The sequence below is a fragment of the Marmota flaviventris genome, chromosome 2 (assembly GCF_047511675.1).
Source record: "Marmota flaviventris isolate mMarFla1 chromosome 2, mMarFla1.hap1, whole genome shotgun sequence".
NCBI classification, from domain to species: domain Eukaryota; kingdom Metazoa; phylum Chordata; class Mammalia; order Rodentia; family Sciuridae; genus Marmota; species Marmota flaviventris.
Window position 1 is genome coordinate 91,808,493 of NC_092499.1, and position 14,981 is coordinate 91,823,473.

Here is a 14,981-nt window from a genome sequence, read left to right on the forward strand (position 1 = left end):
TATACCGCTGAAACAAGCCATCGTTCCTCACACAATGCAAAGGACTCAAGCTCTCACTGAGGTCAGAAAGAGGCCTGATTCCCACACAGCTATAAACTTTGCACTTGCTCAAGACCCTATTCTTACCCTCCATTCCCCCATACCACTTCCACCAACACTCTTGGCAGACCACTTCAGTGTGAAAAAGTTCCCGTGAATTAGAAGAAAAGTTTGTGGAAAAGTTCCCATGAATTAAAAGAAGGGAAGCTCTTTTGGCCTCAGTGTCTATCTAATAATGGGATGGTTTGTGCTAAATGAGATGATGTTGAATGAAGAAGCTGACACACATGGTTGTTGAATATATGCTCACATAGTTCTTTCCCATTCTCTGCTTTTCCTTCCCTTTTTCAGAGAACAAAAACAAGACTCCTTAGCATCATATACAAGATCCATCATCATTTGGGCTCTCTGTAGCTCTGACACCACTGCCCTCACACCATTCCCCCTGTGCTTGGAGAGGGAACAATGACAGAGAGTATGGAGGCAGGGAGATGGTCAGGAAGCTGTTGCGATCATGTAGGCAAACTCTAGCCCACTGTTTCTCAAACTTGCCTCACATTGGAATTATCTGAGAAGTTTTAAAAATTCTGATGTTTGTGTCTACCATGGACACAGCCCATGGATGCAGCATGGATGCAGCCCAAGCATCAGACTTCCCAAGTGACTGACGGGTGACAAAGTTTGAGAATGACTCTTCTAATCCAGGGAATCTTAACCCTAGAACACATATGGAGCTTTAAAAAAAACTATACACACACATACACACCAGTGTCTGGACCCCATCCCAGACCAATTAAACAAGAATCTCAGGGAGAAGGAGGAATCTGTGCTCATGTTCCTTCTGTCTGGAATGCCAGCACACTTTTCTGTCTTCCTACCTGTCCTTCAAGACTCAGCATGGCATGAGTCATCTGGGGGCAGCCCACTCCAGCCTGGGTGAGATGCTCTCCTGCCCTTGTATTCTGTTCACCTCCTCAGATGCCTCCTCACTGTTATGATAAGTCTGTTTGTTTATCTGACTGCAGTTGAGATTGTGCTTTTTTTTTTTTTTTTTGCCATGTCAGGCCCAATAAATATATGTTGAATGGCTGATTGAGAATGCATGAGCACTAGAGGTTAAAAGCCTTCTCTGGAGACCTGTGGCAGTGTCCAGGGTGGAGCCTGGTGTGTCAAGGGTGTCTGGTGGGGCTGTAGCGTTACCCAGGTTGGCGCTGAGTGTGAGAAACTGCTTTTTCCTCCAGAGCTTGGCAGCAAACACTCCATTGTAATACACAGCTTGGACCCCAATCACCAGCTGCACCTCCTTCTCCTGGTTGCTGGGGTTAAACAGGATCACTGAGAGTTGGGCATCCCCTCTCAAGGGAAAGGAGCTGGGTGCTTCCAGGAACAGGTATAGAGGATCAGCCCACTTGTCGCTGGGGGGTCTGATGCCATTCGGTTTCCACTGTTTCATTCTCTTTTCCTGGACTCTCTCCATCACCTCTTTTTCTTGAAGGGATCCTGGAATATGGAAGAGACAAAGCAGGCCTCTCACCTAGCAGGTACAGACCCTTCTAATTAAAGCCAAAGTTTAACATGTATTTACCCCATTTCTACTCAGATATCAAAGTCACAAAAGCTTTGCAAACCTCTAAGGCCATATTTAGCCCACAAAATGCCTGTGTTAGGCAGAGCCACCACAGATAATGTGTTTCTTCCAAGCCACTCAAGGACCAACTTATTCAACTGAAATGAATTTGTCCCTTAAACAAGGAGAGAGTAAGCTTTGCAACAAGCCAACATTGTCTCTGAGGACAGTTTTCAGGGAATTAAATGTGAAGGAATTTGGACTTACTCCAAGGGTAATGGGGCCACGGACTATTCCGGAGTTGGGGGTGTGCATAATGATTTTTTTATCTTAGCTCATTCTGGAAACTGAAAATTGGAAAGAGAACCATGGTGAAGATACTGGAGGCCAGCGGCCCAGTTAGCAAGCTGTTGTAATCTTGTAGACAAGAAGTAATGAGGCCTGGATTAACTCCAGGCGATGAGAAACAGCTCAGGATGCAGATTCATGTGAGGATAGTATATGGAGGTGAAAAGGGAAGACTCCCTTCTTCTTTTGACAAATAGGTGGAAAGCAGTGCCACCTGCTAATATGAAGGAAGAGTTGGGGTGTTGGAGGCAAGGGGGAAGGAGGCAACAGCAAAACTCTTCTGAACACTGGGCTTGGTTTTGAGTGTATTGTCTTATAGCAGTAGTTCTCAACTCGGGGAATTTTACACTCCCCCCCCCCTTGCCAACATTTGGAAATGCCTGAATACACTTTTTGTTGACACAGCTGGTATGTGAGGGGTGCTGACATCTCATGGATAGAGGATAGATACATTGGAGAAAAGTTTGGGACTTTTTCTGGCCTATATCTGATTGGCCCATCTCTTCCCCTCATTTCAGTGCTGAGAAACCTGGGGCTTTTCCCTGGCCAGTACCTGCAGGATACTTGTAGTTCTGAGTGATGTCCTCACAGCGGTCACTGCCCACAACCTTAGTGCTGATGTTGTTGCCAACATACTTTGTGTTGGAGTTGGTCAATTCCAGTTTTCCATCCTCACAGCACTTCCAGACTACACACGAGGCGTTTACTGCAGCAAAAAGGTCTGACACTGCAGGGGTCAGCTCCAGTATCCCATCCTTGACTGCTTTGACTGGAACAAGATCACAGGATCCCAAGCCTGGGGGAGAGAAAGGTTAATGAGCAAGAGGACCACTCCCAGACATTTCCTCTGCTCTTCTCAGAGCTGCTACATCACATCAGTCCCTACCCTGTACCCTGTTTTCCCTCCCCCAGGCTCAAGGTCACAGGTGATACTAGGCAGTTTCTTAGAGGAGAGAGGTGAGACAACTATGTAATAAAAATACTTTCTGGTTGAAGCCCTCTCTGAAACTGGCCAGGAAGGACGTCAGAGGAACATGTGTCATACATGGGAGTTCCCAAGCCAGCTCAACTACAGATATGACAGGAATTGGTCATCTTTCTTAAGCACTTGCTATCTGCCAGTTCTGTTTCTGAGCAAGGAACAACCCTTTCCATGGCTGCTGGTTTCCTTTTCTGAGCTTGAGCCTATCCTGAGACCTTCCTCATCCCCATCCAGAACCTCAGAAATCCTATGCTGCTAGCCCTGCCCTAGCACTTGCACTATCCGGGCATCTTAAGATCATTTCCCTATATGGCTAAGCATGCTGGTATCAGGTCAGCTTTCTGCTGGCCACTATTCTTCCTTCTGCTTCTCCTGTTTTAGAGAACACAGATCCCCTTTGGGACACCTGCTGTTCCTGTTTTCTCTCTGGGGGACCTCTTCAGTTCTTGCAGCCCTGGGTAGTCCTGAGCCCACTCCCAGGCTTTACCTTCACCTTTATTAGGAACATATGGATACAGAATCTGCCATCCGGCATAATGTGGGTAACGAAAATCAGGTCTGGTCATCCAGCACTCCGTGGAAGTCTGGAAGATCCTGAAGGTATCAAATGCAAATGGGAAGAAAAAGAGTATGTAGGTGGTTCTAGAAATGGGCCTAGCAGAGTCATTGTTACCATGGGGATGGGAGGACACTGTAAAAGTGTCCATAACACTTCCAGGAAGGGGAGTACACACATGACTGACCTGCCTCCAAGAGTCCTGAAGGCCTACTCTGAGTACCAGAGCCGCTCGGGATGTGGGGATTCCCATGGGCCTATACCAAAAGGGTTTGGAGCTCTTCCTAATCTGGAACCCCATCTCCTTTGGGCTTCTCACCAGATGCGTCCTCTCTGACCTTCTCCATTCTGGATCCCCTCCTCATTGTAGTACTCGTCCACCAACAGGTCCCCGTGGGTACCCTGGGCTGAGGCATATGTGGTAACAACACGGGCTGGGATTCCCAGGCATCGCAGCACTGCAGAGAAGAGGTAGTTGATAGGTGTCAGAGGGAGCAGAGAAGTTGGGGCCGAGGGAGTGGACACAATGCATATGGCTAGAATTTTCAGTGTCTCTTCTGGGTAAACTTTGTTTTAAATATCAAATGACACTGTGGAAGGAGGAGGAGCACAGCACCAGGAAGTTAGAACTGGCACTCAAGAACAGAACATAAAGACTGATCATGGAGGTACAAATTACCCAGCACTTGAATATAGAGCACGGGAGAGGACTGCAGAATAGAGGATAGAACTTGCTCTTTTGCAGCAGGGTGAGGGAATGTTTCTGAGAGAAAGTGACTTAGAGAGTACAGTTGAAAAAGGACCCAGCTTTGTTGACAGGAAAAGAAACAAAAGCTATTGGGGAGGATTGGTTGGGACAAGGAGTTCCCAAGCCAGACAGGAAGTGGTTTTGGTTTCTTAATAAGGCTGAACCATTTATGGGCATGATGAAGATGGGGGAAAGCTGCAGAGTAGAGGTTTGTGCCTGCTTTTGGAGATGTCCCTCCCAGATGGAAGGTCAAGGGGCAACTCAGGACACAGGACAGACAGTATACAGCAGCCCAGGTAACTGACTTATGTGTTGCCTGCTCTGTACCTGTGCAAGCAACAGCAGCCAACACCCAGGCCTGACTTTCATACACAGGTCGCCCTTGACCGGTGAGCCATTGCCGCAGGATGGGTACACTTCCCCGGCGCTTGTTAAGCAGGGCTTCTTCCTGGGCAGTCTGGGCCTGCGGGATGGGCAGGACACTCCTCTGCTTGAGAGTTTGCAGCTGTTTGGGGAAATGTGTGGGTGTGAGTCCCACGGCACAAAATACATGAAATACATGAGGGTTCACTGCATCTCTCCAAGCACAAATCAGAATTACTGGAGACTTGTTAAATCTGAATGCTTCTGGACTCCATCCTAGACCCACTGGGTTGTCATTGCTAGAACTCAGACCCAGGATTACGTTTTTAAATAAGTTCTCCTGCTTGAGCCACAGAGAGGAGTAAGAAAGCTGCTGGGAAGTGCTTGGTCATTGGTCATTAGCTTCCCTTGCCCTGACTCCTTTGACTTAGTTTGCCTTGTGTCTTGGAGGCTTCTTCCTCCATAGAGGCTGGCCTTGGTCCTACTTCCTTTTCAGAGTGGACTTTAGAGGCACCTAAGGAAATAGCACATTACTCCTATGGAAAAACCTTCAGAGACAAGGAAAACCACCAAGCTACCTTCATGGTCTGCATTATTCTTAGAAATAAAGACAGGTCCCTTTGACCTGGTAGCAGCAAGCACTGGTAATGTGGACACTACAGTTGGGTCTGGGAGGGTGCAGTGGAAGGATTGGGGAGGAGTCCTCTGAGGAATCCCAGACCAGTTTTCCTTCTCAGCTGTTTTTTTTTTTTTAAGTTGCTGATGGACCTATTTGTATTTATTTATATGAGATGCTGAGAATTGCACCCATTGCCTCACACATGCTAGGCAAGCAATCTACCACTGAGCTACAACCCCAGCCCCTCAGTTGGCCTTTTTCTGAATGATACCTTTTTTTTTCTTTTATTGCTCCTGTGGAGGCTATTGCCTAAACTTCTTCCCTCTTTAGCAGGGCTTTTCTCTAAAAGCCTGGGAGAGGGGACTGTTTGTAATTTTGAGGACTTCCAGGACAGGTGGGACAGGTCTGTCAAAGGGCTCTTTTCCCATCTCTTCTTCCCTCTGGTTCCCACTTCTCACTCACCAAGGTACCCAACACATGGGCCACGTGCACAGGCTGACTCCACTTCTCCATATGCTTGTCCATGCCTAGCAAGCCTAGGCTGATGTCCATGACATCCTTCTCGAACTGTAAGACCACACAGGGCCACAATAAAGGGTCTCCAGGTCAGGCACTCATTCCCTAGGACGGCCCCAACATCTCACCCTCCCTTCTGCACCTTCCTCCCCTGCCTCCTTGTCTCCTGTGGGAGTTCTGTCTCTTGCCTCTCTCCCACTGTGCTTCCTGGTCCCTATGTCCCAGCATCCAGACCTTTGCCTGTTCTATTGTTTGACGCACATGAGAGGGTGTGAACTCTTGAGGACCATCACTGTTTTATTTCATGAGCTCCTACTGCCCCATACCTGAGGCAGGTTTGGAGGATATCAAGGTAACTCCTGCTCTGGAGGAGCCCCCAGTTTAGCGCTAGAGATAGATACATGGCCCTTAGATTTCAGGGCTCTATAGAGACACCAATGCAGAGGAGAGAATGCAGTGGAGAGAATCCCTCTGCCTTTAGGGGATGGGGGAAGCTGTTTCAGGAAGTCTTAAGAGATAGATAGGAGTTTCCAGAGGATAAAGGGAGAAGCTGTTCCAGGCAGAGGAAACATCAGCCTTGACGCCCTGCAGCTAGGACACAGGGCAGCTTGTGGGGAAAGGAAAGCAGTGCCTCATTGGAAGGGCCTTGGGTATCAGGGCAGGAGACTTGGTCTTGATTCTATAGATATTAGAGATTATTTTAATAGAGACTTCATGTGCCACAGCTTTGGGGACAATAACTCTGGCAGCTGTGGAAGGTGGTGTGATGAGACCCAGTAGAAAGGGAGATACCACAGGGCTAAAATGGGCTTAAGAAATGATCTCACAATCAGGGACTTTTGGATCTGGCAGCCCTGTCTGGCCTGAACATGGAAGATTATAGGATAGCCACTGTCCTTTCCTTCCCTTGGAGGTCCCAAATACCTGGCCGAAGTCCCAGGGCTCTTCCTGGATGCAGTCGGCCGTGCCCAGGTAGATAAGACCATTCTGGTTCAACACATACTCACTGCGTTGAGCCTCATTTGGTAGAAATACGTCATCCTCTGGCAAGAAGAAAGAAAGAATGAGGGTTTGAGGGGTGCCAGACTTGCCCTCTGTACTCAGGTCTCTGCCTTCCCAGTCCAGGTCATATTTGGCTATAGGACTCCCTTGCAGCTCTGGGCCTAATAAAGATCCAGGAAGAAGTCCCTCTTCCACTGCCGGTTCTGAGACCTGGCCCAGAATTCCTGGGTCAGTCAGGATGTGGCCTTCATGGTTAGCCAGGCAGACAGGAACAAGACAACCTTAAAATGCAGAATAGTTCCCAGAAGGTGTTTGCAGACAGAGCAGTATCAGCTCAAGGGAAGTCATAGGTAAACAGGAATGAGCAGAGGGAAGATGAGTTGAGGCAAGACAGGGTAGGAAGGAGCAGTGCCTTAGGTCTAAGACTCCTACCATCTCTTCCTGAAGTTCCTTCTGCTTCCCTCACCCCAGGGCTGGGCTGGGCATCATGAGGAGGATAGGCAACTTTGGAGGAGACCATGGCTCACTCCAGGAAGCTGGGAGCAGTACAGGGAACAGCTCTGCTTGCCAAGTCTTATCTCTCTGACTTGGTGATATGGAAGAGTGGGGGCAGTTAGACTAGTTCCTGGGAACTCTTAAAAGGATTTCCAGGTTGGGAGCAAGTTGCACACCTGTAATCCCAGCAGCTTGGAAGGCTGAGGCAGGAGGATTGTGAGTTCAAAGCCAATCTCAGCAATTTAGCAAGGCCCTAAGCAACTCAAGACCCAGTCTCTAAATAAAATACAAAAAAAAAGGGGGGGGGGTGCTGGGATGTGACTCAGTGGTTAAGTGACCCTAGATTCAATACCTGGTACAAAAAATAAATAAATAAAAATAAAAATCTCTAGGCCATCCAGAAAAGCTAATGGGCTACAGCTCTCTGGGGCCCTCCACAGGCATCAAGCTGAAATGAAGGTACTCCAGGCAAGAGAAGGATAGAATATTCTTTTTTTTTTTTTTTAATATTTTTTTTAAGAGAGAGTGAGAGAGAGAGAGAATTTTAATATTTATTTTTTAGTTTTTTTCGGCGGACACAACATCTCTGTTTGTATGTGGTGCTGAGGATCGAACCCGGGCCGCACACATGCCAGGCGAGCGCACTACCGCTTGAGCCACATCCCCAGCCCAGGATAGAATATTCTAAATCAGGAAATCCTGTAAATCTGGGGTCTAAAATCACAGAACTGTATTCCAAGGAGTCTTTAACTCCTGTGCATTCATTCTGAGTACTCTCTATGAAGTCAGCTAGGTATCAGTTCTTCAGAAATCACTTCAAATGGAGGTATTTGGTCCCATGATCTGTAGGGCTCTGGGAAGAGCACAGGCAGCACTACTACCTCTTCTCTGCTGGGATACAGCCCCCTTTATAAAGTCCATGGCATAACTTTCATCATATGAGTTAAACATTCCTTTTGAATCCAGGAAAGCCCCTAAATACGCTGAGACTGAGATGCCAGAGAATCTTTCAACCTCTGTTTTTTTTTTTTTTGGTACCTTAGGGGCACTTGACCACTGAGCCACATTCCCAGCCCTATTTTGTATTTTATTTAGAGGCAGGGTCTCACTGAGTTGCTTAGCACCTCACTTTTGCTGAGACTGGCTTTGAACTCGTGATCCTCCTGCCTCAGCCTCCAAAGCCCCTGGGATTACAGGCATGTGCCATTGCCTGGGCTCTCAACCTCTTTTTGTCATCTCCCAAAGGATCAGAGCCAACAATTCACCACGCTCTAACCGACACCTCCATGCACACTGGCACACTCACATGAAAGGCCTCCTTAGGTGGCCTGAGCATGTGAGCATGTTTCACTGAAGCATGAAGCCAGGAATCCTGGCACCAGTCAAGATTGTGGCTTCCCTTTGAACCCAGCACTGTTCTAGTACTGTCTTTGCTCGTCTTTACTATGGCTGCCAGGCTCTAGCTCTGGATTTGGACTCAGTTAGTTAGTGAGAGGTACACCAAAGCCTCAGTTTTTGGGAGAAATGGCTTGAAGGTCTTCCCTATGTGGAGATCCATGGGGCCTCTGTCAGCTAAAGGGCCCTGAATCCACGTTCACCCACATGGAATAAGGGCTCCTGAATGGACACTAACTCCCATCTGTTGCTCCACCTGCCTACCCCTTTGGAACAGGAAAGAAGGGTCTGAACTGAGGACTGGCAGGACCATCCAAAGCAGGCAGTAGGGATTGGAAAACCCCACCCTGGATGAAAGAAGTAGAGAGAGTGAGGCCACTGGGCTTCAGGTACCACAGAGAAACATAGTCAGGACCTGGGTCCAGGATGGGGCTCTAGGAATCTGTGAAGATTCTTTTACTTTCCATGTTTCCTCTGACTATCCATCTTGCCTTTTAAAGGGGGGCCCTCAGGCTGGCAGAGAAACTCATGAAATGAAAGGGTTTTTCAAGATCTGAAGTCTTGAGGACAGGAAAGCCAGGAGGAACTGTTTTCCATTCTCCCAATCAATCCTTTATGGAGCCCACCAGATTAAGGTGGGTGTGGCAAATTTAGAAAGGAAAGGAAAGATCCAATCTTCAGAATGGGAAGGAAGAGAATATGCCCCATTGGGTCCTAATTTGGGCAAATCAGTCATGTCTAATGGCCTTTACTTTCTTTTAAATAATTTTAGTTGTAGATGGACACAATATCTTTATTCTTTTTTATGTGGTTCTGAGAATCAAACCCAGTGCCTCACCTGTACTAGGCAATTTCTGTACCACTGAGCCACAACTCCAGCCCCTCAATGGCCCTTTCTAGATGTAATAGCCCCAGCCTCAATCAGGGCTCAGCTTTGCTAGAGGTGGCCACTTAATGAGCAACATGAGGTTGCATGACCCAGGGGAGCCCACCTATAAGCTGGCTGAATTATAGGGCTCCAGTTAGATATTTGGACAAGTTAAAATGGAGAGGACCCTGTAATCTGTCTCAAGAACAGAACAAACAAATGGAGACAAGCAAAGCAAAACTGGGCACATTTACTGTGAAGCTGATGAAGCTTGGGAACCCTCACTAACACAGACCTCTTCCACAGGTCCCCCTCTTGGAGGGGGTTAGCAATTCAATTCAATTGTATTGTTTTTCTTTAAAAGGGTCCTTCAAATTATAAAAGCTCTGGCCCCAGAAAACCTGACTACACCCTGGAGATAGACTAAAGGTGACAGGGAATGACAGAGAAGCCTATCCCATGGCCTTCCTGCAGCCTTTTCCAGCTTTTGCCCCTTTACTGTTAAAGGGTAACTTTCCTAGGGTTATTTAAGTGAGTCTCAACTCACACAACTGAAATAACCTGAGCCAGCACCTGGAATTTCAGTGGAAAGCCCCAGGGTGCTTCTACCAGGGTGATACCCAGACAGGATGCTGCGTCTGAGAAGGGTCCCTCCCAGACCTGCACCTCAGCTCCAATGCCTTGGTGCAGCCCAGGGTAGCCTGGGTCCAAACTTACCTCTACTCCATGGGTTAAAGAGTACTGTGAACTGGCCCAAGAGGTGTTCCTTCTCACCCAAGACCTGCAGCAGGAGTGAGTAGTGGCCAATGACAGCATCAGCAGATGTGGTCACAGAGATGGCCCAGAAATGGGCATCTCTCTCTTCCACTGCTGCACTCCATTTTTGGTCTCCCATAGTGGAAATGGGAAGAGTGACTTGGGTCCTGTTGGTCTTGGAAGGCTGCTGTCCTGCAATCCCACAATGATAAATCAGCCATTTGGACTTCTTGGTCACAATCAGAATAAGAAAGTCAGGGTATTACAAAGATGGGGGAGGTGAAAGTTTGTGTTGGAGGAGAACGAAAGAGGCCTATCCAGTAATGAGGAACAATAAAAGGTAAAGGAGAGCACAGGTTCTCATTGTTCATTGCTTACACTTTTCGAAAGTTTCATAGTCAATAATATGGCCATATTAATGTAGTCATCCCTCCCTATATGTGGGGGATTTTTTTCCAGGACCTCCTGCAGAAATCTGAGAATGCTCAAGTCCCTTATATAAAATGGCTTAGTTATTTGCATATAACCCATGAACATCCTCCTATATATCTTAAATAATCTCTAGATATCTTATAATACCTTATACAATGTGAGTCCTATGTAAATAGTCATTATGCTATATTGTTTAAGGAATAATGACAAGAAAAAGTCTATGTATTCAGTACAGACATAATCCACCCCCAGGGAATTTTCCATATGTGGTTGGTTAAATCCGAGAATGGGGGAACCCATGGATATGGAGGGGTGATTGTAATTGCTTCATAAGGACAATGTGAAAGGGAAAGACTGGGAAATTATATTGGCCAAATTATATAATTATATTGTGGGCATCTGCTAATATGTAGCAACAAATGCACATTATGTAAAACTATAATGCACCAATAAAAAATATGAAAAAAGGTGGGGGAGAAAGGCTGGGCACAGTGGTGTATGCCAATAATCCCAGCGGCTCAGGAGGCTGAGGCAGGAGAATTGCAAATTGAAAGCCAGCCTTGGCAATTTAGCGAGGCCCTAAGCAACTTAGCAAGACCCTGTCTCAAAATGAAAAATAAAAAGGGTTGGGGATGTGGCTCAGTCATTAAGCACCCCTGGGTTCATTCTCAGTTACAAAAAAAAAAAAAAAAAAAAAAGAGTAGGGGAGTGGGGAGGCCAATGTGAGGACTGATATTGCACATGAAGTACTGGGCTCAATATTAAGCAGGTAGGGGCTGGGGTGGTGGCTCAGTAGTAGAGCGCCTGCCTAGCATGTGTGAGGCACTGGGTTCAATTCTCAGCACTGCATATAAATAAATAAAATAAAGGTCCATTGATAACTAAAAAATATTTTTTAAAAATATTGGACATGTAGTACAGATTTAACAAATAGTGGCAATTAGATATTATATTTACCCTGAGTTAGAGCCCATTCAGGCTTTTCTACAAAAACTAAATTTACAACCAAACTAAAACATTTGACAATGCTGCTGAGCAAATTCTGAATAGTAACAGACAGCATTTATTATGCACACTATCTCATGGCATCTCCAGGTGGGCAGGACTTCTTAAGACCCCATAACAGTGTGGGCCATTTGTTCCTTTTTCCTCTCTCTTTTGTTTTGAGAGAGAAATCCCACAGTCCCATTGCCAAAGATATCTAAACCTGTCCACTTACCAGTTTGTGCAATTAGGGCCACCTTCTTCAGGGTAGGAAGAAATCTGTGGACTGGGGTACGGAAGTGCAAGCTGATGGTGAAGGGCTGCCCCCTCCGCACAATGAGGTGACTGGAGCTGATGGCACTGGTATGGTGCTCCTTGTTGTTCTTTGCTGCCTGGAAGTCACAGCTCTCGATATCCAGGGCTATTGTGAAAAAGATCAAAATCATGGATACGGGGTAACAATATAAGTAAAAGCAGAGATTCTGAAGTCAGAGAGACAAGGTTCAAGTCATCGTTTCACCTTACTTATTAGCTTGCAAACTCTGAGCCTCAATTTCCTTCTCCTTATAATTATTAACCCTCCTTACAGAGTTTGTGGGGATTAAGTAAGATCATATATTTTTGTACAGTCTCAGACATATTAAAACCCATGAAGTGGTATTGCCATTGTTATTATTATGGAGAGCAATGCTTGTTCTCATTGTTGATATCCTTTTATGTTCCCAATTCCAAGCAATGAATAGGATCCAGAATTTTGTTCATCCTTGTTCATTTTTTCTTAGATTGCAATTGGGTAATTTTCAGAACTCGTTTTGAGATCCAGTTCTCTTGTCCTAAAGAGGAAAAGAGTGAGGTTGAGAGTAGAACCAGTTCCCTTGAGATCATGTGTGTTCAGTGACCTAGAGGCTTACCAAAATCTCAGCACCACACTGTTCAGAGAAACTCTACAAGGAGGTGGCCTGAGAAAAGTCTATCAATTAATTTTTATTTTATGGAGAAGAGGAAATACAAGGAAACAGAAATTTTTTAAAAATATCATTGGCAAGTCCAAGATAAGGCACAATGCTGTTAAAAGAAAATTCAGTTCCTTGTGCAAAGTTGTGAACTTTTTAATTTCTTTGACAACAGAGGGCTGTTGGGAGTCTCTCTAGTCTGAAGGTGGCCTGCAGTGTTTGCAGGGGCTCAGCTACTGGGATAGAGAAGCTATGACTTTTGCTGACAGGCGTGGAATAGAGTCAAACCTACTTCAGGGAAATGATCTGACCCCGATGGCAAAGTTCTTCAGGCTCCAAGATATTTTGGCAAATTCAATTCTGCTTCCAATTTCCATCAGTTCCCAAACTTTCTGACTTAGAGCTCAAGAGTAGAAGGGAAGGATAAAGAAAAGAAAATATCCCACCTCCAATAATATTCCTTTCATTAGTGATAGAGCTGACGGAAGATGCCATTGATATAAAAATGGGGGGCAAGAAGTGACATTGTTCATATGAAGGAGTGTGAAAGTATACAGAGGAGAAAAGGAAACTCTCTGTGCATCTAATCCTGGTGTCCCTAGGTACTCCTTTTACCCCTTTGTCCACCAGTGGGTTGGTTAGGTCATTGCAATAAATAAAATAGCCACAGCAAGGCTGGGATTTGTAAATTGAAAATGGCAGTACTCAGAAACCAGAAACGATTCCTCTCTGTTTGCTGGGGACCAGAACAAGCCCTGCCTCTTTAGACTGGTTGTGTTGGTGAATGGTGGAATGGTGAACAGTCATGTGATTTGAGCCTTGGTGTATCTGAGTCCACCTCATGACTTAATGACCACAGTGTTACAGAAGAGCCACTCTTCAGGATCCATTAGGATTCTGGGTCAGTCAGGAAGGCTTCTCCTCCTGCCTCTTTTTGCCTGGTTGATGCCTACTCATTTTCCAGGATCCTAAGACACCCCCCGACAAAGCCTTCACTGACTCCTCCAGGCGGAGATCAGTCCTCTGAGTTCCCATATACTCTGCTTCACTCTTTTCAGCATTTAGTTTATAGCCATCCAGTTTTTCTCTCTGCTACCCCTCCCACTGAACTTCCTGAGGTAGTGTTTTTTCTTAACTACATCTTGTGCCGAGCAGTGTGCTGAATACAATAGTTACCCAGTCCGTGTTTGCTCAGTCAGTGAATGGATGAGAACATCGAGTCAGCCCTATGGAGAGTTTCTCAGAGGCACCTTGGGCCTCAGCCTGTGCTGATGGACCCCTGCAGAGGTTCCTGAAGCTTCTGTACCCCCCAGGTCTGCCTGATGTTTATGTCTGCGTCTGCCCCTTCTAGTTGATTCCCTGACTCTCACCTCCCCTTTCCTTTTATTGGACTCATGCTTTTCTGGGGTGTCTCTCATTTGTATCACAGCCCAGTGAGCTGTGAACTATCAGGTTATGATTATCCTGGGATAAGGATGTAAATCCATTTTAAACACCATCATCATCACAACTGTGACCACTAATTTATCACCAACCATCTACCCATTACCACTGCATAGCCACACCACCATCTCCTCTCCACCAGCACCCACTTATTTATCCCACCACAGCCACACTATCATCTCCCCTCCCCTCCCCCACCATCATCTTTCCTGTCATCCTACTTTCTTTAATGAAAACACATAATAATGGAGGAATTAATGACAGTTCAGTAAGCCTTGTGGCTTGGCTCACCTTGTCCCATGACTGTAGGCCACCTTCATCCAATTCAGCACAGGAAATGCCTGTCTTGAATTATTGCCTCTGGGTTCCCTCTCTGAAAATCTCTTGCAGACAAGAAATGATCAAGTGCGTAAAAATTTGTAAATAGCAAAATTTCTCTCCACTCCTCTTGTGAGTGGCCTGACAGGTTTCTTTTCTCCTATTCCCTCCCTGCTGGTATCTCCTGGACCAGCTGCTGGGAGTAACCCTTCCTGAGTTCTATCTCTTGTGCCAGGGGACCCAGCTAGGGATATGACTGTCAGGCCTGGAGTGAGAGATGCAACCAGCAACACCTACCAGCTGGAAGATCCCCCAAGAAACCTCTAAGCCTGTTTCTTCAGTGGCTTTAAGAGCCCCTCAGAGATGTTATCTGGACAACAAAGGAAAACCCTGGAAGGTGACTCCCTAAACAGGAGGCCCATGTCCAAATCTGAATTGCATTGCTAGATGCTCATGGGCTGTTTTGATAATATAAGGAGAGAACATGTGTGTCTGGAATTCATCTGTGTGAAAGAGATAAGGAGGTAGAGTTTGTTGCAGAGTATGGGGGAAAAGTTCTAAAAGCAGAAGGCTCTTTTAAGACCACAGTCTGGGAAA

The 14,981-nt window shown here is 46.2% G+C and overlaps 1 protein-coding gene across 5 annotated transcripts in view; it reads right to left on the minus strand.

The window, feature by feature from the left end:
* The window catches only part of Epb42 (erythrocyte membrane protein band 4.2), a 24,391-nt gene extending 9,682 nt beyond the window's left edge, over window positions 1–14,709 (minus strand). For 2 of the 5 annotated variants that reach the window (XM_071608175.1, XM_071608176.1), the window contains exons 1-10: window positions 14,358–14,706; window positions 11,906–12,091; window positions 10,216–10,446; window positions 6,663–6,781; window positions 5,685–5,789; window positions 4,568–4,745; window positions 3,812–3,950; window positions 3,424–3,530; window positions 2,508–2,750; window positions 1,240–1,539 (exon numbers count right to left, since the gene is read on the minus strand). In XM_071608175.1, coding sequence (XP_071464276.1) covers window positions 1,240–1,539; window positions 2,508–2,750; window positions 3,424–3,530; window positions 3,812–3,950; window positions 4,568–4,745; window positions 5,685–5,789; window positions 6,663–6,781; window positions 10,216–10,446; window positions 11,906–12,091; window positions 14,358–14,367 — 1,618 coding nt within the window. In that variant the 5' untranslated portion in view covers window positions 14,368–14,706. Of the gene's footprint in view, window positions 1–1,239; window positions 1,540–2,507; window positions 2,751–3,423; window positions 3,531–3,811; window positions 3,951–4,567; window positions 4,746–5,684; window positions 5,790–6,662; window positions 6,782–10,215; window positions 10,447–11,905; window positions 12,092–14,357 lie in introns of all 5 variants that reach the window. The other 3 variants (XM_071608174.1, XM_071608173.1, XM_027925197.3) reach the window with 3 other exon arrangements.
* Window positions 14,710–14,981: the final 272 nt, after the last annotated feature.